Source organism: Panthera onca, chromosome F1, assembly GCF_046562875.1.
Source record: "Panthera onca isolate mPanOnc1 chromosome F1, mPanOnc1 haplotype 2, whole genome shotgun sequence".
Lineage (NCBI taxonomy): Eukaryota > Metazoa > Chordata > Mammalia > Carnivora > Felidae > Panthera > Panthera onca.
Window position 1 is genome coordinate 30,416,096 of NC_138355.1, and position 26,379 is coordinate 30,442,474.

General features: G+C 34.8%; 1 protein-coding gene across 5 annotated transcripts in view; it reads left to right on the top strand.

The window, feature by feature from the left end:
- The window catches only part of ACBD6 (acyl-CoA binding domain containing 6), a 204,990-nt gene that overhangs the window by 88,237 nt on the left and 90,374 nt on the right, over positions 1-26,379 (top strand). For all 5 annotated transcript variants that reach the window (XM_060643807.3, XM_060643809.3, XM_060643808.3 and 2 more), the window contains one exon: positions 15,889-15,978. In XM_060643807.3, coding sequence (XP_060499790.1) covers positions 15,889-15,978 — 90 coding nt within the window. The remainder of the gene's footprint in view (positions 1-15,888; positions 15,979-26,379) is intronic.

Below are 26,379 nucleotides of genomic sequence, written 5' to 3' on the forward strand. Positions count from 1 at the left end.
CAGGTGCCCCTAAAACCAGGTCTTTTGATTCCCACTAGGATGGGTTTTTTTGCCTTTCTGGATTAGACTACATTTTTGTCCCACTAAATCAGGTGTGACTGCTTTCCTTGATTTTATTGTTTTTTATTTTTGTACTTGTGAGTTAAGATTTTTATAAAATTAATACATGCAGGTAGTTTAAAGAAAATTAGTTCTATAAGTCTTATAACAAAAAAAACATATTCCTTTGCTTGCACCCTTCTCACATTGATTCTAGCTCCCTTGAGGCAAAAACTCAGTTCTTTTAGTTGTTTCTTTTGCAATTTACCTGCATAATTCTAAATAATATACTTATATCTCTTGACATTACTGATTTTCCTCTATGTTATATTAGGATTTAGCTGTTTTACTCATATTCCCCACTCCTTCTCTCCCCACCCTCCTAACAACTATATCACAACTTTTAGTTTCAGCTTTCTGATTGCATCTCTATAGAATCAATGTTAAAATATTATTTTATAATTGTAATATAGCTATAAAGTAATTATGTTATTATTACTATGTAAATTATGTTCATTGCTGAGCCATAAGTGGTACTGTATGTACTAGTCAGCTTTTGCTGTTAGCCAGATTTCAGTGGCTAATAACTACATTTATTTCTTGCTCATATTTCAAAAGAGTTTGGGATCAGTCAAGGCTCAGCTGGGTTTGCTAGCCTTATTTGGGTTCAGTTCATCTTAATTCAGCTGTCTTCTCATTCTCATACTGAGATCCAGTCTTAGTGGATAAACACTATCTGGGGCAGAACCAAAGGCAGACAGAATCAGACCCCACACATACATTTAAAACTTCCGCGTGGGAGTAGCATGTGTCACATCTACTCACATTCCTTCAGCCAAAGCAAGTCATGAGGCCAAACTCCCAAGTCTGTATGGTAGAAAGCCTATTCTGATTATGGTGGGAAGGAAATGAATAATTATAAATTATGAATAATGCAGTCTATATACCATGGCACAGCATTCTGTTTTTCTTAAGGCTAATAGTTACTTCTTTTTTGGTTTTTTGTGTTATATCTTCTGTGTTTCTATCATTAATTCTTTCCTCAAATTGCCCAAAAGAGGTCTTCTCTGCAGATGTGCAAACACATCAGGTAATCAATCCCATATTGTTTTAGTGATAGCCCTTCTGGAACTCTCCTTTCTTCTTTAATCTCCATTGGTTGCTCTCTAGGCCTGTTGCACAGATGTCATCCTGGGATGATGCTTTACCACTGTCCTGGGAATTCTCTTCCCTTCTCTCCTGGATTCTTCTGTTTTCTGGATCCAGGGTCTTTATCTTTTATTGTTTACTTCCTTGTTTGGATGAAGTGTCTCCTTCAATAGCTTCCTTTTTTATTTGTTTCACAGTCTTGATGGTGCATTTCTTTCAGTAGCTTCTTGAGAAAGATAAACATTTTGAGATCTTCCTTGTTGAAAATGTTTTATCAGAGTTTTTGGCATATTCCACATGCTCAATAAATATTTGATGAACTAATGAATGATTCAGTGAATAATTAGAAACAGTATAATTGTGGTGAGCTTGACTACATGGGTTCAAGTCTTGCACTATCATTTCCTAGCTATGTGACTTTTGTCACGTTTATTCTGTGTCTCAGTTTCCTAATGTGTAAAATGGGGATTGTGATGGTACCTGTGTTAGCATTGTTTTGAGGATTATGTTAATATGTATAAAGTACTTAATACTGGACACACACATAACAAACTGTTATCTGTTAGATCGATGAAAAATATGAAAACAAAAGTTTTTATTTTGCCTTCACTTATTGCTTCTTCTCTCTTCTCGTTTTCTTTATGTAGATCCAAGTTATTATTTTCCTTCTAAAGAACTTCTTTTAACATTTTTTCCAAAGTCTGCTGACAACAAATTCCCTCAATTTTTGTTTGCCTTCATTGTTGAAGGAGAATTTCTCAGGATACATAATTCTAGGTTGGTGGAGCTTGTTTTCAAAACACTTAAAATATTTCACTCCACTCTCTTATTGTCTGCATGGTTTCTGAGGAGGAATCAGGTGTAATTCTTATCTTTGTTCATTTATAAGTAAGGATTTTTTTCCTCTGCCTTCTTTTAGGATTTTTCTTTGTCTTTGACTTTTTATGATTTGAAAATAATGTGTCTAGGTGTAGGTTTTTTGACATATATATATATATATATATATATATATGTTTATTTTTATTTATCATGAGAGAGAGAAAGTGAGAGCAGGGGAGGGGCAGAGAGTGAGAATCCCAAAATATATATTACATGTATATATACATGTAATATATATATATATACATGTAATATATATATATATACATGTAATATATATTACATGTATATATATATATATATTACATGTATATATATATATATTACATGTATATATACATTTTTTTTTTGGCTTATTTTTATTTATCATGAGAGAGAGAAAGTGAGAGCAGGGGAGGGGCAGAGAGTGAGAATCCCAAACAGCCTCCTCACCATCATTGCCTAACCTGACACAGGGCTTGAACCTGTGAACCATGAGATCATGACCTGAGCCGAAGCCAGATGCTTAACTGACTGAGCCACCCATGCGCCCCTGACCTTCCTGGATCTGTGGCTTGGTGTGCAGCATTCATTTGCAGGAAATCGTCATTGTTTTATATTCTTCTTCTGTGCCTTTTGTTTCTTCTCCTTCTGGTGTCCCCATTATGTATACGTCACACCTCTTGTAGTTTTTACACAGTACTTGGATGTTCTATTCTGTTTTTTTTCAGTCTTTGTTCTCTTTGCTTTTCAGTTTTTTAGGATTCTGTTGGATATATCCTCTAGCTCAGAGATTCTTTCCTTAGCTGTATCCAGGCCACTAGTAAGCCCATCAAAGGCATTCTTTATTTCTGTTACTATTTTTTTTTAATCTCTAGCATTTCTTTTTGTTCTTATTTAGGATTTCTATCTCCTTGCTTACATTGTCCATCTGTTCTTGCATGCTGTCCATTTTATCTGTTAGAGTTTTTAGCATATTAATCATAGTTTAAATTCTTAGCCTGATAATTCCAGTATCTTTGCCATGTTTGGTTCCAATAATTGCTGTCTTTGAATTGTGTTTTTTGCCCTTTGGTATGCTTTGTAATTTTTACTGATAGCTATACATCATATACCAGGTAAAGGGAACTTTTTAAAATAGTCCTTTAGTAATGTGGTGGCAAGGCGTGGGGGAGGGGAAGGGCTCTGTTGTCCTGTGATTAGGTCTCAGTCTTTAATGAGTCTATGCGTCTGGACTGTGAATCCCAACAAGTGTTTCTTTTTTTCCTCCCTGCTTAGGTGGAATAGGATGGCTAGAGTGGGCTAGATTTGAGTATTTCTCTTACTCCAGGTCAGTTGGCTCTGATAATACCCCAGCAAGTTAGACACTAGTTAACTAGTTTTCCCTGAAGGCAGACCTTGTTAAGAACAGAGTGCTCTGGCATATTTTAGAAGGATTCATTTTCCCCTCCAGAAGTGGGAGGGGAGTTTTCTTTGAAAGTTACTTTGGGAACCTGGCCAAGCTCCTGGAGGTAAATCTCACAAAGATTTCTACCTTCCCCACCATGAGTAGATCCCCCTGGAGTTTTTAACTCTCAAGAGTTGTCCGCACTGAGCCTTTAGCAATTTGTCATTATATTTTCTGCCTGGCACTGGTTCCTTGGGTGGTTTTCACTTGTGAAGCTCTGCTCTACAAAGTTGAGTCACCTGTCTGTCTCTTTAGTCTTGGGGGCAGTGATTTGCCCTGTGTCCTCCCCTCTCTTATGGATCCAAGAATAGTTGATTTTTCAATCTGTTCAGCATTTTGCTTGTTGTTAGGATGGAGTGGCAACTTTTAGCCTCCTTATATTTGGAACTGGAAACTCGAAGTCCACTTAACTTTTCAAGGTCACTTTTTCCCTGGAATGTATTGTGCATGTACTAGATGTTCCCTATGAGAACTTTCCATCTTTCAAATAATAAACTTTATATGGTGTGTGTTTTAGTTCACAGAGCATTTTCACTTATCTTCCCAACAATCCTGTAAGTAGATGCTATCCTCATTTTACAGACAGGAACTAAATCAGAGTTGTCAAATACATATAATTGCTAAGTGGAAATGGGGGTCTGAGAGAGTGTTCTTTTTGCCACTGGATTTAAGAAGGACGTACAATTTCCAGTTGACCCTGCTAGTGTTATGCTCTGATTTGCAACAATTTCTTTTATCAAATAGTCCTAAAAGGCAAATGTACACATGACCTTTGCAAAGATCATTGGACAGCAGTCATAGGAATAAAATGTCTAGAACACAAATAGCTTCCACTAACACAATTTTTTTAAAGATAAAAGGACCTGATAAAATGTATTGCTTCTGTCATTCAGTTACTCTGGTGTAGTATGGCTTCCCAGGTCTTCCAGTTTGTTACCCATGCAGCTACCTTCACCCCCAGCCTGCCAGAACATTGTGTTTCCATGAACAGATGAAGTGCTTACACATTCATAGACTGAGACGCCAAGAATTCAGTTGGGTTCTCTCATTGCTCCAAGCAGATTTCTGCCCTCTCAGCCATGACATCTCAGGCTGGGCCTTGAATACTGATGGCAAGACTTTTATTATTAATCAGGGATTGGTATGAATTAATTTAAGAACATGAGGGAAATGAGAGCTTAAAATTAGAATCAAACTTAACATCCTAAATAAAATAAATGGTATTGCTTCATGACTTTTAAAGCTCTAGCAAATAAAACAACTTGTTAAGCCTTGATGATGAGCTAAAAGTATGCAATGTCAGAATTAAATTGCTAGCAAAATACTTTTAACCCCTTTATTTAAAAAAAAAAAGGCATTTCCCTGCTATAATAAGTTGGGTGACAATTACAGTTTTGAAAGGACATCCAGTTCTTTGTGTCTATCTATTTGATATTTGAGCTTGAGAGATTTCATTACTGATTGCCTAGGATTCTTTGGGGTGGTATATGACTTTATTTAAAATGTTCATCCAGCAAGTTCAGCCCAATTTCATTCTTGCCCTTAGATGACTAAAAATTACATTTATTGCACTTAAAATTTGCTATAAGCTCATAAAGAAATTTAATTATAGTCATAAAATGATAAGTCAAAATCATAGAAATTTAATTTATAGTCATAAATGACTTGCTTGCATTTCCACATATTGAAATAAACACTCATATACTGCTGGAAATATATATGTATGTATATTTGGATCTATAACTATCATGGCACATGAACCTATATATAAAATGTATTTAAAATAATCATATTTTATCATGAAGTTAATTTATTATGAATAAGTATAGTTCCTGGTGTGTGTGTGTGTGTGTGTATAATTCATTCAAGCTGTAATTACTAATATAGTAAAGCATGTATTTCTTTTTTTTTAATATAATTTATTGTCAGATTGGCTCACATACAATACCCAGTGCTCATCCCAACAAGTACCGTCCTCAATGCCCATCACCCATTTTCCCTCTCCCCACACCCCTGTCCACCCTCAGTTTGTTCTCTGTATTTAAGAGTCTCTTGTGGTTTGGTAAGACATGTATTTCTAATATGAGAAAATTGTGTGGTGTTTCCAGCTGATACAGTAATTAGGACGTTGTGTTTCCCATAACAGAAAAAAGTTTTGTAGTTAACTTTTCTGTACCATTTTCCATGTTTATTGATTCTTTCAAATGCTTTGAAGGAAGTTACCTTTCTCTTCATTCCTTTCCCTTCTTGCTTTGTTTTGAATTTGTGGCTCATATCACAATATAATTTACATGCTTTTGCCTTAGAAACTGCTGAAAAACCTGGTAAAATTGAGAACATAAACCTAACAAGCAGAGTCCATACACTGAGGCTAAATTTATGGTTTTATTTAGGATTTGAGAAAGGAACAAAATGTATTTTTTTAAATAACTCTCTACATTTGAGTATATGTTATTTTGGTTGTATATTTATTTGATTTAAATAGTAATTTGAAGGAATTTGTTCATTCACACTAATAATTGAGAAGTGCATTCTAAACTGTCATATTAGTTTCATTTGCATTAATGCAGCAGCACCATTTCAAAATGTAGCCTAACTTTACATCAGAAACTCAGAATTAATACAAAATCAGAAAAATAGTAAAAGTAGTTTAAATCTTATGCTCTTTTTGGCAACTTACTTTTTATTTATTTTTATTGTGGTAACATGTACATAACATAAAATTTACCATCTTAACCATTTTTAAGTGTGCAGTTCTGTGGCACTAAATACGTTCACATTGTTGTGCAACTACCACCACCATCCACCTACAGAACTTTTTCATCTTCTCCACCTGAAACTCTGGGTTAAACACTAACTCCCCATCCCTCCCTGATCTCCACCCCCTGGCAACCACCATTCTACTTTGTGTCTCTGTGAATTTGACTACTTTAGATATCTCATGTAAATGGGACCACAAATATTTGTCCTTTATGACTGGCTCGTTTCACTTAGCATAACGTCTTCAGGTTCATCCATGTTCTCGCGTGTGTCAGAATTTCCTTCCTTTTATATGTATTTATATAGTATTGCATTGTATGTATATACCACATTTTGTTTATCCAAATATCTGTCCTTGGACACTTGAGTTGCTTTCATATTTTGGCTGTTATGAATAATTTTGCTGTGAATGTGGGTGTAACAAATTTTTGTTTCATTTTTTCCCAGCACTTTATTATGAAAAGTTTTAAATGTACAACAAAGTTGAAAGGGTTTTACAGTGAACATCTATATACCTACCACCTAGATTCTACCAATATTTTACTATGCTTGCTTTATAAGTATCTATCCACCTTTCTATCCATCAATTGATCTATCTCATTTGATGCATTTCAGAGTATTTTGCTTCCATCTAAATGCTTCAGCATCATATCATTAACTACAATTCAGTATTAGTTTGATTTTTAAGATAGCATTTACAAACAGTGAAATGCACAAGTCTTAACTGCACATTCGATTAATTTTGATAAATGCATATACCTATGTTACTGAAGCTCCTGTCAAGATATAGAACATTACTATCACCCCCAGAAATTTCCCTCATGCCCCTTCCCAGCTGGTTTGTTCTTCTAATTCCAGAAAGGTAACTTCTAACACTTTTTCTACATAGATTGATTTTATGTGTTCTAGAACTTTATATAAATGGAATCATAATACTTTTTGTGTAAGTTTTCTTCCATTTAGTGTAATGTTTTTGAGATTCACCCATTTTGTTGTGTAGATCAATTCTTTTTTTTTTTATATTGCCAAATAATAGTCCCTCAAAATAATATATTATTACTTAATCTATTGTCTTGTGATGGACACATGGGCTGTTTTCATGGCAACTTATTATTGCTATTATTACTTATTTTATACAGGATAAAGTAATATCTCCTTTACTTATTTCTTCACTCTTAAGTTGCTACCAGCATGGCTTAGTAACTCCTTGTGAAAAGATTTTTTGTTTTAAATCCTTCTCAATTCCCTGATAACAGCAACACCATTTCTCTTTACCTTAGATCTTAGCCAGTGAAAGAGATCAAGTAGTTGCTCATTTTAAATATGTATCACACATATTGGTGTGTGGTGTTCTTCTTAATGCTGGTAAATAAATTATCCTACAGGGAGCCGCTGGCTTCCATGCTAGGTACATTTGGAGACCTTAAACTGCCTCCCAGTCCTAATCCTGTATTTAAGTTTTTTGTTTTTTGTTTTTTAATTTTTTTTAACATTTATTTATTTTTGAGAGACAGAGTATGAGCAGGGGAGGGGCAGAGAGAGAGGGAGACACAGAATTCGAAGCAGGCTACAGGCTCCAAGCTGTCAGCACAGAGCCCGACACCGGGCCCGAACTCACAAACCGTGAGATCATGACCTGAGCCGAAGTTGGACACTTAACCGACTGAGCTGCCCAGGCGCCCCTGTATTTAAGTTTTTGAAACAACATTGTCGATTCATTATTGAGAGGGATTGTGACATTGTGTGGTTTCTGGTGCTTGCAGGTGAGGAATTGTCACTGTAGCCAGCTGCTACAGCAGCAGCAAAAGGTGGAAGATAAGGATAGGATAGAGGAGATAGAGACATGGAAGGTTATTGGTAGCTGACGTCAGCCTCTACTACAATTGTCAATTTAAATACAGTTCTTTTGCAGAGAGAAATTCAAGTCGATTTGTTTACCATATTTCATTTGCACAGAATGGCAAGTGACAACTCTTAGAAATTTAAACATACCCATTTTGCCAGGTTTTTGTTTTTGTATGGTGTGTGTTTTGTGTCTGTTCACAAAATACTATAAGAACATCAAGACTCATTTTATAATGTATTCTCTTTTTGTTTAATTTGTACATCAGGAGAAAATCTAGTTTTAAAAAATTCTACAGTTTATAAGGGCAAGTAACTAAGGATATCAAAGAAGCATTTAAAATATTAAGACCTGCTCTGTATTTTCGAGAAGGTATGAAAGTAATACCACTTAATAGGTTAGCTGCCACGCTGCACTTTCCAAGCACTTAAGTCATTCATCTGTCTGAGGTAGGACAGTATCTGCACCCGTGGTTAACAGATGAGAACTCTTTTCTTTTTTACCCCCTGTGTGTTAACTGTATTTGAATTCCAGAATTTATCCGGAGCTCTCCAAATAGTGCTTGTAAGTCTTCTTATGGCCACAGATTCCTTTTAATAATGGCTTCCCCTCTAATCTCCTAAATACTTGTAAGATATTTTTTAAGAGAGTTGTTAAAACTAGAAACAAAGATTGTCACCTTTTGTGGTAGCAGTAAAAATATATTTAATTTGAAAATGTGTAGGAGATTTTATCATTTATAGAAGATAAAGCAATTATATAAAAAATGCATAAACTACTTTATGAATTTGGATAGTCTGTAAGCAACTACAGCTTTAATGTGCTCCTAATTCATGGTTTTTCTTTTGGAGGAGAGATGTAAATCCTGTATCTAAAATAATTTAATAATTGCATTGTGTTGGTCCAGATGTGTTTGTGGTTAACAAAGAGAAAGAAAAGAAACCACAGGTGTTTACTTTGTGATTTTGTCCTGAATGGTTTTGAGGTTCGCATCTTTGCAAATTACTGCTTATGTTATTACTTGAATTAATAATCTCAAATTAGAGCATGTTTAAGAGAACTTTATAATTTGAAGTAAAGAGTTATTGCATTCCGACACCTGGTTGTGCTGGTCTTTGTTCTTTTAAGTATAGAACATTTTGAAAGCAAAAATTCCAAAGCCTGATTTATCTTTGCTTATTTACAAGTATGTTTAATCTTGCTCTTGTTTTGAGCTTCTTAATACTGCATAAAGATATTAATCATTAGGTGGTCTTAATGTAGATATTTTCAGCACTTCTACAGAAAGTCATTGTCAGGGAATTCATTCTAATTCAAGGTTAATTAGTGTACCATTAAAATAATGTGTTACAAAAATTAATTACATCACAGGTCAAAAAACGTATTAAAAAGCATAGTGTAAATGTCTGAGAGCACATCATCCTCTTAAAACATTGCTATACTCGTGCTACTGTTCTGGAAAATATATCTAAAGTGAAAATCACTACTGAGGTCCAGTCATAGGTGTTTCTCTTAAAGTAAATTTTTGGCACCACATATGGGAAATTTAAAATATATCTCCCATTAACAGTAAAATGTGTTGCTTGTCTGCTTTCCCATCGCAACAGCTAAAGATTTATATTTTAGCATTAGTCGATATAACCCTACTGGGTTAAACCTAAGGAGAAATCAGGAACTTGGTTAAGAAGTAGAAATTATCTGTACAGTTTGAGGTAAAAGTACTAGATTTATTAATACTATGTTTTCTTACTTCACTGTTAGGTATTTTGGTAGGTGTTCTGTGTAAGTATATCACACATCGTTTTGACTATGCAGTAATTCTTATTAATAGTTTAACTTCATAGCCGTAAAATGTACACTTAAAATTAGGTTGTAGATGGAGACTTTGAAATTCTATCTGATTCTTTTAATGTAAAAGCTATGAAACAGTTAAATAGAACTATAGAATACTTTATACATTGGTATTTTTCCCGAGTCTTATTAGGATATCTGATTGTCCATATTAAGGGTTTTGGAATTCGTGCCTTAATAACAGCAGGTCACTACACATTAAGAGCTACAGAAATTTTAACATATGAGACTCTTTACTCAACAACACATTTTTTACTTAGTTTTTAGAACTGTCTTCATTAAACAAAATTCTTACTGGGCTCTGAACAAAATAGCTTACTATAACAAATTGTGAATAATTTGCCCACATTTAAAAATTTTCTTATTTCCTGCCTCTTTGGATTTTGTGTAAGCCTATAGGAAAACATATTCACAAGTAAATATAAACAAATTGAGTAAATGAAAGAAAAAAAGAAGGATAATTTGTAGGGAAGAAGTTGGCTTTGTTTTGTTTGTTTGTTTCAAGAATAGACCTGGTTTAATTAGTTGAACTACTAGGTGCTTGAACAGAGTCTGAAAGACAAAGAGTAAAAAGTGGGTTTAGAAAAGCTTTCTTGAAAGGTGGTTTTTACTTTTAAAACCATCTTTGTCCCAACTTACATCTTCTTAAATCTTTTCTAAAATGACATAGAGATTTCTACTTAATGTAGAAAAACATTCCATTCTTTAAAAATGACATCACTACCACCCTCAAAGAATAGTGTTAAACTATGCATCACTCATTTCTTCAGAAAAGCCCTTAGCTTCTAGGAGTTTTTTTTATTCTTTAGACCAAGTGAGCTTCTTTAATTAACTAAATCAAGATTTTCTGACCGTGAATAATAGAATTAACCTGTTGATAGTGACTGTGAGTCTTAGGTAGACAATGATTAAAACTAGTGTTTCATATTTAGGACTTGTTCTCCTAACAGTTTATCATCTATTCTGTTTTGCAAGTGCAACATCTGAAGATAGGCACTAGCAGACTGTGTTAGTGTTTTTTTAGATATTTCAGAGTGAAATTTGGGATATTAATGAGCAATGCTTAGTTTCAAACTGATTAAATTTTCTTGCATTTTAAGGAATATATTTGGGTAAATTTAGGTATACTGATTATGATTTCTACCTACATTTAAGTATTCATATTTTATCCACAAGGTTTCTTTCACCAGAAGAAGTAACTATAATAATTCAAGAAAACTATTCTTTACATGTGCAAACTACTTTAAAATTAATAAGGCATTATCTTATAGCTCATTCATTCAACAAATACTATTGGTGTTACTGTTTTAGTAGTATCCTTTTCTTCACTCCGTAGGTGAGGAAATGGATCAGGCTGAAGTAAGTCATTGGGCTAGTGCATAATGGATTCCAGAGTACAACTCAGGAGTTCCAATTAATTTAGAAAAGTCTACCTTCTTTCCATAGAACATTTTATATCAACCATGCTTAGGATAATCAACCTACAGTTTTACATATTACTTTGTCTTTCTTAAGACATTGTATCTTTTAGTACATACCTATCAATAATTACTTTAATGGCCTAAATGCTCCATTTGAAAGACACAGGGTGACAAGATGAATAAAAAAAAAGGCCCATCTGGTGCGCCTGGGTGTCTCAGTCCTTGAAGCGTCTGACTTCAGCTCAGGTCATAATCTCACGGTTCATGAGTTCAAGCCCCATGTCGGGCTCTGTGCTGACAGCTCAAAACCTAGAGCCTGCTTCGGATTCTGTGTGTGTGTCTCTCTTTCTGCCCCTCCCCTGCTCGTGCTCTGTCTCTCTCTTTCTCAAAAATAAACAAACATTAAAAGAAATAAAAAAAAAAAAAATCTATATGCTGCCTATAAGAAACTCACCTCTGATCTAAAGATACAGACTGAAAGTGAAAAGATGGGAAAACATTTACCATTCAAATGGAAGCAAAAAGCAAGCTGGGATAGCAATACTTCTATCAGACAAAATAGATTTTAAAACAAAGACTAATAGAACATAGAAGAGCATCATTACATAATGATAAAGGGATCAATCCAATAAGAAGATATAAGAATTGTAAATATCTATGCACCTAACATTGGAGCACCTAAATACATAAAGCAAATGCTAATGGACATGAAGAGAGAATTGATGGTAATACAGTAATAGTAGGAAATTTAACACCCCCCCTTACATCAATGGATAGTTTTAGGCAGAAAATCAATAAAGAAGCAGTATATTTGAATGACACAGTATACCAGATGGCTATAATAGATGTATATAGAACATTCCATCCAAAAACAATAGAATGTACATTCTTTTCAAGTGCACATGGGATATTCTTCAGAACAGATCCTGTGTTAAGCCACAAAACAAGTCTCAATTAACTTAAGAACATTGCAGTCACACCATGCGTTTTTCTCATCAACAATGGTATGAAACTAGACATCAGTTACAAGAAAAAAACTGGAAAAAACACAAACACGTGGAGTCTAAACAACATAGTACTAAACAGCCAAAGTGTCAACGAAGTCAAGAAAAAAAAAATACATGGAGACAAATGAAAATGAAAACACAAAGGTCCAAAATCTTTTGGATGCAGCAAAAGCAGTTCTGAGAAGGACATATATAGCAATAAAGGCCTGCCTCAAGAAACAAGAAAAAGCTCAAATAAACAATCTAACCATACACCTAAAAGAACTAGAAAAAGAAGAACAAAGCCTAAAGTGAATAGAAGAAAGGAAATAATAAAGAGCAGAGCAGAAAGAAATGACTTGATGACCTAAAGACTAAAAAAAGAAAAGAAAACGAGGAAAACACAATGAAACCAGGAGGAGTTTCTTTGAAAAGATAAATAAAATCGATAAACACTTATCCAGACTCCTTAAGAAAAATTAATAAATAAAAAGACCCAAATAAATAAAGTGAGAAATAAAAGAGAAGTGACAATTGACACTACAAAAATACAAATGATTTTAAGAGACTGCTATGAAAAATTATATGCCAACAAATTGGCCAACCTAGAGAAAGTGGATAAATTCCTATAGACATACACTCTTCCAAAATTAAATCAGGAAGAAATAGAAAATCTGAAACTCTAGTAAATTGGTGATCAAAAAACTATGAAAAAAATAAAGTGCAGGACCAGATAGATCCATAGGTGAATTCTATCAAACATTTAAAGAGTTAATTCTTACTGTCCTTAAACTATTCCAAAAAATAGAAGGGGAAGGAAAACTTTAAAATACATTCTACGAGGCCAGTGCTATCCTGACACCAAAATTAGACAAAGATGCCACCAAAAAAGAAAACTATGGTTCAATCTTCATGATGAACACAGGTGCAAAAATCCTCAGCAAAATATTAGCAAACCACATTCATAATACATTAAAAGGATCATTCACCACGATCAAGTGGGATTTATTTTGGGGATGCAAGGATGGTTCAGGATTCATAAATTAATCAACATGATATACCACATCAACAAAATGAAGGATGAAATCATATCATCTTAATAGATGTAGAAAAAGCATTTGACAAAATTTAACGTCTGTTCATGACAGAAACTCAGCAAAGTGGGTTTAGGGAGAAAATACCTCAACATAAGAAAAAGCATGTATGAAAAACTGACAGCTAACATGATACTCATGTGAAAAACAGAGTTTTCCTCTAAGATCAGGAACAAGACAAGGATATCCACTCTCACCACTTTATTCAACATAGTACTAGAAATCCTAGCCGTGGTAATCAGACAAAGAAAAAGAAATAAAAGGCATCCATATTGGTAAGGAAGAAGTTAAACTGTCACTATTTGCAGATGAGATGATACTATGCATAGAAAACCCTAAAGGTTCCACCATAAAAACCATTAGAACTGATAAATGAATTCAGTGAAGTTACAAGATATAAAATTAATCTCCAGAAATCAATAGTGTTTCTGTATACTAATAACAAAGTAACAGAGAAATTAAGAAATAATTTCATTTACAATTGCACCAAAAATAATAAAATACCTAGGAATAAACTTAACTAAGGAGATAAAAGACCTGTACTCTAAAAACTATAAAACATTAATGAAAGAAATTGAAGACAACACAAACAAATGGAAACCTATCTTCCGCTCATGGATTGGAAGAATCAATATTGTTAAAATGTTCATACAACGCAAAGCAATCTACAGATTCAGTGCAATCCCTATCAAAATACCAACAATATTATTCACAGAATGAGAACAAATAATCCTAAAATTTGGATGGAACCACACAAGAGCCCAAATAACCAAAGCAATTGTGAGAAAGAAAAAGCTGTAGGTATCATAATTTTAGATTTCAAGATATACTACATAGCTGTAGTATTCAAAACAGTATGGTAATGGTACAAAATAGACACATAGATCAATGAAACAGCTCAAATATAAACCCATGCTCTTATGGACAATCTATGATAAAGACAAAAATATACAATAGGGCAAAGATAGTCTCTTCAGTAAATGGTGCTGAGAAAAGTAGACAGCTACATATGAAAGAATGAAACTATACCATTTTCTTACACCATCCACAAAATTAAGCTCAAAATTGATTGAAGACCTAAATGTAAGATCTGAAATCCTAAAAATCCTAGAAGAAAACACAGGCAGTAATTTCACTGACATCAACCATAGCAACATTTTTCTAGATAAGTCTCCTAAGACAAGGGAAACAAAAGCAAAGATAAACTATTGGGACTATAGCGAAATAAAAAGCTATGCATAGCAAAGCAAAACAAAAAGGCAACCTACTGAATGGGAAAAGATATTTCCAAGTGATATATCCAATGAGGGGTTAATATCCAAAATATATAAAGAACTCATATGCCTGAACACTAAAAAAAAGTAAACAACCCAATTAAAAAGTGAGCAGAGGACCTGAATAAACATTTTCCCAAAGACATATAGATGGCCAATAGACACATGAAAAGATGGTCAACATTAGTAATCAGGGAAAATCAAATTAAAACTGCAATGAGATATCACCTTACACCTGACAGAGTGGCTAAAATAAAAAACAAGAAAATATAAGTGCTGTTGAGGATGTGGAGGGAAAGGAACCCTCCTGCGTTGTTGGTGGAATGTAAATTGATGCAGCTACTGTGAAAAACAGTATGGAGGCTCAGAAACTTAAAAATAGAAATACTATATTATCCAGTCATTTCTCTACTGGGTATTTACTCAAAGAAAATGAAAACACAACTTTGAAAAGATATATGCACCCCTATGTTTATTGCAGAATTATGTACAATAGCGAAGATATGGAAGCATCCTAAGTGTCCATTGATAGATGAATGAATACAGAAGGTGTGGTATATCTATATGTACACACACACACCCACACACACACACACACACAGGAATTATGCTCTTGTAAAAAAGGATGAGATCTTGCCATTTGGCAAGACAATATGGATGGACCTAGAGGGTATTATGCTAAGTGAAATAGATCAGACTAATAAAGACAAATATCATACGATTTCACTCATGTGGAATCCAAAAACGAATGAATAAACAAAAAGCAGACTCAGACCTATAAATATAGAGAACAAACTGATGGCTCTCAGAAGGAAGGGGGTGGGGTTATAGGAAAAATGGGTGAAGGGGAGTGGGAGATACAGACTTTTAGTTATGGAATCAGTAAATCACAGGAATTAAAGGCACAGCATAGGGAATATAGTCAGTGATCTTGTAATAACATTGCCTGGTGACAGATGGTAGCTATGCTTGTGGTGAGCATAGCATAACATATAGAGAAGTTGAATCACTATGGTGTACACCTGAAACTAATGTAACATTGTATGTAACATTACTCAAGTAAGATAAAATAAATAAAAATACAATTCTCAACCAAAAAAAAAGTATTTTACATGGCCTCATAACTGGATTAAGAAATTCATTTATCTCAATTTTTGTGTTTTTAGGGCAGAACTCTACTCCATTGGGCGTGTGATCGAGGACATAAAGAACTAGTCACAGTCTTGCTACAATATAGAGCTGATATTAACTGCCAGGTAAGAGTGATGATGAGGGAGTTTTTTAAAAAATTGAGGTAAAACCCCCACAACATAAAATTCACCATATTAACCACTTTAAAGTGTACAATTTATTAGCATTCATACACTTAACAGTGTTGTGTGACCGTCACTACTTTCTTGTTTCACATTTTCATCACCCCAAAAGGAAACCTTGTACTTATTAAACAGTCACTCCCTATTTCCCCCTCTTCACAGATCTTGCCAATAGCTAATCTTTCTGTTTCAATGGATTTGCCTATTCTGGATATCTCATGTAAATGGAATCATAAAATATGTAGCCTTTGTGTTTGGCTTCTTTCGCTTAGCATAATGTTTTCAAGGTTTATCCATGTAGCATGTGACAGTACTTCATTTTTTATGGCTAAATATTATACCATCATATGGATAATACCACATTTTGTTTATCTCTTCATCAGTTGATGAAGAGTTGGATCATTTCCATTTTTTTTGGCATGAACAATTGATATGAACAGTTAATGCGTGTGTTTTTGTTTGAACGCTTGTTTTCAGTTCTTTTGATTCTGTACCTAAGAGTAGAATTTCAGAGTTGTATGGTAATTTGATGTTTTTAAGGAACCTCTACAAACTGTTCTCTACAGAAATTGCACCATTTTACATTCCCACCAGCAATGCATTGGGGTTCTAATTTCTCCACTGCTTTGCCAGTACTTGTTATGTTCTTTTTTTAACAGCCATCCTAGTGGAGTGAAGTGATATCTCATTGTGCTTGATTTTGATTTGCATTTCCTTAACAACTAATGATGTTGATATCTTTTCATATACTTGTTAACAATTTCTGTATTTCCTTTGGAGGAATGTCTGTTCAAACCTTTCACCATTTTTAAAATTGAGTTGCTTGTCTTTTTGTTAAGATGTAGGAGTGTTTTATATATTCTGGATAGTAGACCACTGTCAGATACATGATTTGCAGATACCTTCTCCTTTTCTGTGGGTTATCTGTTCACTTTTTGATAGTGTCACTTGGTGCACAGGTTTTGAATCTTGATTTCAGTTTTTTTTTCTTTTTCTTTTTTTTCTATTCTTTCTTTTTGTTGGTTGTGCTTTTGGTATCATACTTAGGAAACCATTGCCAAGTATAAGGTCATTAAGATTTGTCCTCCTGTTTTCTTTCTTATTTGTTTTTATTGTTTTAAATGTGCATAACATAAAATTTACCATTTTAACCATTTTTAAGTGTGCAGTTCTGTGGCATTAAGTACATCCACATTGTCCAACCATCACTATCATCCATCTCCAGAACTTTTCTTCTTCCCCAACTGAAACTCTGAATTCATAACTAACTCCCCATACCCCCAGCTCCTAGCAACTGCCATTCTACTTTCTACGTTCATGAATTTGACTATTTTAAGTACCTTATATAAGTGGAATTATATAATATTTGTCCTTTTGTGACTGACTTATTTCACTTAATATTTTCAAGGATCATCCATGTTGGTAGCATGTGTCAAAACTTCCTTTCTTTTTAAAACTAAATGTCGGGGCGCCTGGGTGGCTCAGTTGGTTAAGCGTCTGACTTCGGCTCAGGTCACAATCTCGCGGTCCGCGGGTTCCAGCCCCGCGTCGGGCTCTGGGCTGATGGCTCAGAGCCTGGAGCCTGCTTTCGATTCTGTGTTTCCCTCTCTCTCTGCCCCTCCCCCGTTCATGCTGTGTCTCTCTCTGTCTGAAAAATAAATAAACGTTAAAAAAAAATTTTTTTTTAAATAAAACTAAATGTCATTATACATATATACCACATTTTGCTTATCCAAATATTCATCTATAACATTGAGTTTCTTTATTCTTTTGACTATTGTGATTAATATGCTATGAACATAGGTAGCAAATTTGAGTCCTTACCTTTGTGTGTCTTGAGTATATACCCAGAATTGGAATTGCCGGGTCATGAGGTACTTCTTTATTGAATATTTTGAGGAATCACCATACTATTTTACACAGTGGCTGCACCATTATGTATCAGCCATGCATAAGTGTCCCAATTTCTTCACATCTTTACCAACACTTGTTATTTTTTGTATTTTTGATAATAGGCATCGTAATGAGTGAGAAATGGTATCTCATTGTGGTTTTGATATGCACTTCCCTAATGACTGGTGATGTTGAACATCTTTTCATGTGATTATTGACCATTTGTATATCACTTTGTTTATGTCCTTTGCCCATTTTTAAATTGAGTTGTTTGTGTTTTTATTGTTAAGCTGTAAGAATTCTTTATATATTCTGGATGTCAGTCCCTTGTCAGATAAATGATTTGCAAATACTTTCTCCCATTCTGTGAATTGTCTTCCACTCTATTGGTAGGGTCCTTTGATGGACAACAGTTTTAAATTTGATGAAGGCCACCTTTCTCTTTTATTGCCTGTGCTTTTGGTATCATATGCAAGAAATCATTGCCAAATTCAATGTTTTGAAGCTCTTTGCCTATGTTTTCTTTAAGAGTTTTATAATTTCAGCCCATATGTTTAGGTCTTTGACCCATTTTGAGTTAGTTTTTGTATGTGGTATAAAATAGGGGTCCAGTTTCATTTTTTTGCATGTGGATAGTCCGTTTTCTCAGCACCATTTGTTGAAATGTCTTTTCCCCATTGAATAGTCTTGGAACCCTTGTCAAAAGTAATTTGATCATATCTGTAAGGTTTTGGGCTTTCTACTCTATTCTGTTGGTCTATATTTCTGTCTTTATGCCATTACCACACTTGTTTGATTTACTGTAGCTTTGTAGTAAAATTTGAAATCAGGAAGTGTGAGACCTCCAACTTTTTTTTTTTAAGTGTATTTTCTTTTTTTTTTTTAAGTGTATTTATTTTGAGAGAGGGTACACGTGCCCATGTGTGAGCAAGGAAGGGGCGGGAAGAGAGATAGAATCCCAAGCAGGCTCTGTGCTAACAGTGCGTAGCCTAATACCATGAACTGAACCATGAGACCGTGACCTGAGCCAAAATCAAGAGTTGGATGCTTAACTGACTGAGCCACCCAGGTACCCCTTGTTTTTCCTTTTCAAGACTGTTTGGCTATTCTGGGTTGCTTGATAGGATGATTTTTTTTTTCTGCAAGAAAATGTCATTGGGATTGTCATAAGGATTACATTGAATCTGTAGATCACTTTGGGGAGTATTGACATCTTAATGTTAAGTCTACCAATCTGTGAGATGTTTTTCCATCTATTGGTGTCTCGAATTTCTTTAGGCAACATTTTGTGGCTCTCAGTGTATATTTCTTTCACCTCCTTGGTAAAGTTTATTCCTAAATTTCTTTTTCTTTTTTGATGCTATTGTAAATGAAACTGTTTTCTAAATTTCCTTTTTGGATTGTTCATTGTTAGTGTTCAGAAACACAATTGATTTTTGCATGTTTGTTTTGTATCCTATAATAATGCTGAATTCATTTATTAGTTCTTACAGATTTTTGTGGGATCGTTAGGGTTTTTTACATATAAGATCATGTTGTCTATGAATAGAGATCATTTTACTTCTTCTTTTACAGTTGACATTCCTTTTCTTTTTTTTTTTTTTTTAAGTAATCTCTACACCCAACATGAGCTCAAACTCACGACCCCAAAATCAGGAGTCTTGCGCTCTAATGACTGAGTCAGCCAGGCACCTCAGGATTCCTTTATTTTTCTTGCTTAGTTGATCTAACCAGGCCTTCTAGTACTGTGTCGATAGAAGTGGGTATCCTCGTTTTGTTTTAGGTGTTTGCTTTTTAATTTAGCGTGTTAGATATAAAATGCTTTTCTTTATGTAACATTTGTTGCCATATATATCCATTTTGGTCCAACTCCCTAGGCCTTATGCACTCATCCTGGCTCTTTTCATTAAATCTGAAATTTTTAGTTCTGACCACACTCTCCATTTCATCTAAATCTCTTATTTCACCTAGAAGATATCTTTAGTTTCTCTGCTAATCTACCTTCTCCCATTTCATCTTCTCCCATTCTCATGCTATTATCCTCAGCCTCATCTCCATTCCCTCTATTTCCACTGTTACAGCCACCTGGAAAAAGCCTAATTCTGATTAACCCAGTTACCTGCCTTTTGCACATATACACCTAGTCTCTGGGCAAAGCTAGGAAGAAAAAAAAAAGTATACAACCCTGATATTATCATAAATCATGGTATGCATCTTTAATTTTGCCTGAAAAGTCTTATGGTCCTTTTCATTCTCAGATTACCTCTCATTTCATAGAGAATAGAAGAAATCTTTATCACCAACTCAGATCTTAGTCAGTAGATCCAAAAACATAGAACTCTTCTTAGCTATCCTTCAGACACTTCAAGTCACATCATCTTATGCTGAACCCTACTGTCTCTCAACAACTGCCGCTACCCCTCACCATAATTGGCACCATCATCCAACCAGTTTTCTAGGAATCATCCTTGATTCTTCTCTCAATTTTCACACCCATTCAAGTCCTTTAGGTTCTACCTTCTAAGTATATCTCCAAACCTACCCACTGCTCTATTTCAACACTTCCTGTACACTAGTTCAGGCTTCTTAAATTATTTCAGCAGCTCTGAACTCCGTTTCTCCTTCTAATCTTGATATCCTTCAGTATATTTTCAACTTTTCGTCTGGATAGTCTTTCTAAAATGCTAATTTGCAGATGTTTTCTTGTTTACTTTTGTTTTTAAGTTAAAATCTAAATTTAATATACTCTGTAAAGCCCTTCATGATCTTACATCTCCACTGTTTCTCAGCATGCTGCTTGCTTATAACCCTCCCTGGTATGCCAAGCTCCGCTTCTTTGAAGAACTTGATATACTGCTCATCTCCTGGTCTCTTTATATGCTGTTTTCTTTCTTCATTCTCCTTCCTAGGCCTCAGCTTACACATTACTTCCTCCAGGAAGCCTTCCTTCACTCTAACCAGTTAGAGATTCCCAATAGTTTATAGCTCCTTTTTTTAAAAAAAAAAATTTTTTTTAATGTTTATTTATTTTTGAGACAGAGACAGAGACAGCACAAGCCGGGGATGGGCAGAGAGATAGAGGGAAACACAGAATCTGAAGCAGGCTCCAGGCTCTGAGCTGTCAGCGCAGAGCCCAATGGGGGCTTCAACTTAGAAACAGTGAGATCATGACCTGAGCCAATGTCAGATTCTTTTTTTTTTTTTAATTTTTTAATGTTTATTTATTTACTTATTTTAATTTTTTTTAATGTTTATTTATTTTTGAGAGACAGAGAGAGACAGAGCATGAGCAGGGGAGGGGCAGAGAGAGAGGGAGACACAGAATCCAAAGCAGGCTCCAGACTCTGAGCTGTCAGCACAGAGCTTGACACAGGGCTCGAACTCACAGACCGTGAGATCGTGACCTGAGCTGAAGTCAGACGCTCAACTGACTGAGCCACCCAGGCGCCCCAATGTTTATTTATTTTGAGGGAGAGAGAGTGTGCAAGCAGGGGAGGGGCAGAGAGACAGGGAAACACAGAATCCGAAGAAGGCTCCAGCAGCACAGAGCCTGATGCGGGGCTCGAACTCAACAACTGCGAGATCATGACCTGAGCTGAAGTCGAATGCTCAACCGACTGAGCCACCCAGGCGCCCTTATAACTCCCTGATCTTAAGCACATCAAAAAGTTATGACAGTGCAATCACTTTGTATTATAATTGGTTGATTACATGTCTGTATTCTCAACACTATCATATACAGGTACTACAATTTGGTTGTATCACTAGTGCCTCGAATAATATCTGACATACAGTAGATGCTTAGTAATTATTGAATAAAGTAATATTGGTTTATAAAGAAAATGTTGGAAAAATAGAACATGAGTACCAGGAAGGACCTGAGCACTTGCCAGAGCTTTTTGGGTATCCTTGTTTTTTTAGCAGAAGAAATACCTCTTTCCCCATTAGATATGTGTACATTGTTCTTGGACCAGTTCCCTAGCTTTGAGTTATAGGTCAGATCATAGCTTATGCCATAATCTTGCCTTGAAATATATATATTTCATTGATTTTTTTTCTTTTAGTTGGTAGTATGTATTAAAAAAAAAAAATACCTGGGGCACCTGGGTGGCTCTGTTGGTTGAGCATCTGACTCTTGATTTGGACTCAGGTCTTGATCTCATGGTTCATGGGATTGAGCCCCGTGTCGGGCTCCATGCTGCCAGTGCAGATCCTGCTTGGGATTCTCTCTCTCTCCCTCTCTCTCTGCCCTTCCCCACTCACTCATGCTCTTTCTCTCTCTCTCTCTCTCTCTCTCTCTCACTCTCAAAATAAATAAACTTTATTTTTAAGTAATACACTTTTTTTAAAAAAGTCAAAAAATGCAAAAGACTATTTTTTTTTTAATTTTATTTATTTTTGAGGTGAGAGAACACAGACGAGCAGCTATATATATATATATATATATAAAAGCATGTACAGCAGCAATGTGATACAAGCTACACACGCTATTCTATAACTTGCTTTCTTTATCTTGGAGATTGTTCTATATCAGTATATAGATAATGTTGCCTTATTCTTTTTTTTTTCTTTAAATGTTTATTGGGGTGCCTGGGTGGCTCAGTTGGTTAATAAACATTGGGCTTTGGCTCAGGTTACGATCTCGGAGTTCATGAGTTCAAGCCCCACATCGGGTGAGCTTGAGCCCCACATCTGGTGAGCTTGAGCCCTGCTTTGGGTGAGCCCTGCTTTGGATGAGCCCTGCTTCTCTCTCCCTGTCTCTGCCCCTTGCTCACTTGCACCCTCTCTCTCTCTCAAAATAAAATAAAATAAAATAAAATAAAATAAAATAAAATAAAATAAAATAAAAGTTTATTTATGTCGAGAGAGAGCATGAGTGGGGGAGAGGGAGAGAAAGAATCCCAGGCAGGCTCCATGCTGCCAGTATGGTGCCCAACGCAGGGCTCCAATGCACGAAACATGAGATCAAGAGTCATACACTTAACTGACTGAGCCACCCAGGCATCCCATGCCTTATTCCTTTTAATGGGTGCATAATATTCCTTTATAGAGATGTATCATAATTTAGCTGGTACCATATAAATGGGCCAATGAATTAATTAATGAAGTAATGAATTAATATCCTTTAACCAAGAACCACTTGTATTTCATTTTCTGTGAAACATCTGTTCATATTTTTTGCTCAGTTTCCCACTGGATTGATGTTTTCTTCTTAATTTATAGGAACTTTTTATGTGTTTAGGAAAATGAGCACTTTGTGATATAAATATTAAAAATATCCCCATGTTTCCTTCTCGTACCTTCATCATTTCATGGTTTCCTTGATTCATCTAGAATTAATGTGTCACATGTATGTAATACACATTTTATTTTTGTCCAGATGGTATCAACTTTATTTTTGTGTAGATGATTAACCTTGTTCAGTAATGTTTGTTGAATAATCTTTCCTCTACTGATTTGAAGTACCTTTTTTCTTTTTTCACATTCTCACTTCCTCTGTGTATTCCTGGGCTGTTTCCGATTCCATTGCTCTGTTTTTTGTTTACATACTTGTGTTATGATGTTTTAATGGTTATAGCTTCAAAATATGTTTTAATATCTGGTAGGATAAATTTCTTCACTACTTACTGAGAATTTTTCCCATGATTTTTACTTATTTTTCTTTATGAACATTTAAATCTTTTCATTTGATAATAAATTATATTCAATAAATAAATAAATCATCTTTTCATCTTTTGCTTCCCTTGTCCACTACCATTAAGTTAAGTAAGTTAAAAAACAAAAGCAATGAAGTATTGGTGTGCTCATGTCTTTTACTTGGTTTGTATTGTTAGGGGGTGTTTGGAAGGGAAATGTTCCCAAGTTAGGAATAGCCTGAGGTTTTCATCTGTTTGTCTTGTATTATGTTTGGTTAGTATAAGACAATTCAAAAACTGCTTTATGTGGCTTTATGGAATACTCTTTACAGAACACCAGCTTTAATGCAAAGTAAAAGTCCACATAGGTTTTTTGGATGAGTCAGTTAGGACTATGTGCGACCAATGTTTTCCTTGACGTCTTTGTATTCACGTGACTACTTTATATTGCCCCTAGCCTTGATTTTCCTCTGTTATTGACAATCCTGATTCCCACAATCTAGCTTCAGTTAAGGGAATGCTTTGGCTTTGTTAGTTTGGATTACTTAGATGCTTCCAAGTCACAGGGCTTTTGGAGATTAGCTCTCAGAATAGCTTTCCCTTTGTGATTTCTTCTTTGGTTTCGTTATTGAAAATTCTTTTCAAATATAGACAATACAAACATAATAAATGGAAGGAAAGGTTCATCTCCCTCATGATTCAATCTTTCTTAAACAACATTATTATTGACTGGCCTATTGGTTGCCAAAAAGGAAAATCAATTTTATTAGAAGTATTTGCTTGGCCACAGATCTTGGTACTAACCCAGCAGAGACAGGCTGATGTTATCAACTATCTGAAGACTAATTTTTACCATTAGCCTGAAACGGAGTAGTAATTAGACATATGTCAAAGTCTACTCTGTGTTTTTCTGTCATTTTTACCCGTCAGTATATCTCATATATACTTTTATTGCACTGCAGTTTCTACATTCTGTGACTGATGGAATTGGAACTTTTAATTTTATTTTATCTTCAAAGAAAGATCCTTTATAGATTTCATTTGTTACCTGGCAGTATTATGGACACAGTTTTGTCTCTTCCACTGCTTGGTATTGATTTTTTAGTTCAACTCTGGAAGTTAGGTTCTTAACCACATTTGAGATTAGGATATGGGTTAAACACACACGCATATACCCCACAGACCTCTTGAATAATTTTGATCTTTCAAGCCCTGGAGAAAGATTAAACCTATTCCCAAAGCACACTGGAAGTATTTGAATGCTGAAGATTTATTACCAGGTTTTCTCAGATTTATTGTAAAGTAATATTAAGGAATTCAGTAGGTTGGGGGAGAAGTGGGAGCATCTGTGGTGTTAGGTGTTTACACTGTGTACTGGGTATTAATGCAGTTCAGGAGGAAAGCGTTTGTTTGAGTGCTATGTTGAAGACTTGGCGGTTTATAAATGACCTAAACTTAACGCTTTACATGATGGCATAGAGCACCATGCCCTCTCTGTGAATGCCTTGGTGACTGTGTGTTGTAAAAGATTTCAAAAGCATGAGATGTTAAATAAACTTATTGTGGTGATCATTTCACAGTATATACAAATATTGAATCATTATGTTGTATATCTGAGACTAATATAATGTTACATGTCAATTATATCTCAGTTTTAAAAAAGAATACTTGTGGAAGAAAAGAATAAATGAATGTATCTGAAAAAAAGGAATTCTATATCTGTATATAGTTTTATGAAATAAATAGAAAATGCACTTTTTTTAAAAAAGCAGAGGAATAATTGCAAGTCTAGATTTCACCAGGGTGTTGTGGAGCTTAAAGTAGTGACAGTGGCCTCTGTACCTCAAGCTGTCCTGCGGCACCTGGGCAAGTGTACCCCTCTTCCCCAAGTCCACCAAGCATATTGCTTCCAGCAGAGACTTCCCCAGACTGTTGTTTATTATGTCACTGGCTTGATCAGAACTCTGATAATTGCACTACCCATAGGATAAATTCCAAACTCTCTGGAGTTGAATTCACGTTTCTCCAATATCTGAAAAAACACAAAAATAAATAAATAAATTAATTAATAGCCATGAGAAAATTATAAAGCAGTAAATAAAACTATAATCCTATTATATGTGTGCGTTGGGGGAGGGATAAGATATAAAACAGTTTTGTAGTGCATACTGTTTATCAAACATCTTATATGTATTATCTCTTTTAGTCATCACATCAGTCCTATAATGTAGGTATATTGTTATCTGCATTTTACTGGTGAAGAAACAGGAGGTTGGGAAGTCCTAGAAGTAATAAGTGACAAAGTTTAGATTTGAACATGTCATTCTGATTCCAAAGCTTAAGCTCTTAACCTCTCCACTGTAAAATTTGAGTACATTTTTATTCTCATCTTTATTTTCTCTACTTACATGTATGTAACATATTTTAAAGATATTTGGTACAGGGGTGCCTGCCTGGCTCAGTGGTAGAGCATGTGACTCTTGATTTCAGAGTCATGAGTTTGAGCCCCATGTTAGGTGTAGAGAGTACTTTAAAAAAATGTTTTTTTAAGAAGGTATTTGGTACAATATTGTACATAGAGTAGTTTTTCTGCAGTATTTAAGAGAATGGAGATACTAAATACATTTAGTGAGATACATATAGTATTAAAATCTTAAGGACACAACTGAATACCACACCTGTACCCACACTCACACACACACACACACACACACACACACACACACACACACACCTGTGCAACTACCACCTATATCAAAGTAGAACATTGCCAAAACCCCAGTAGGTTTGTTTCCTTAAGCAACTTCTGTCAGTA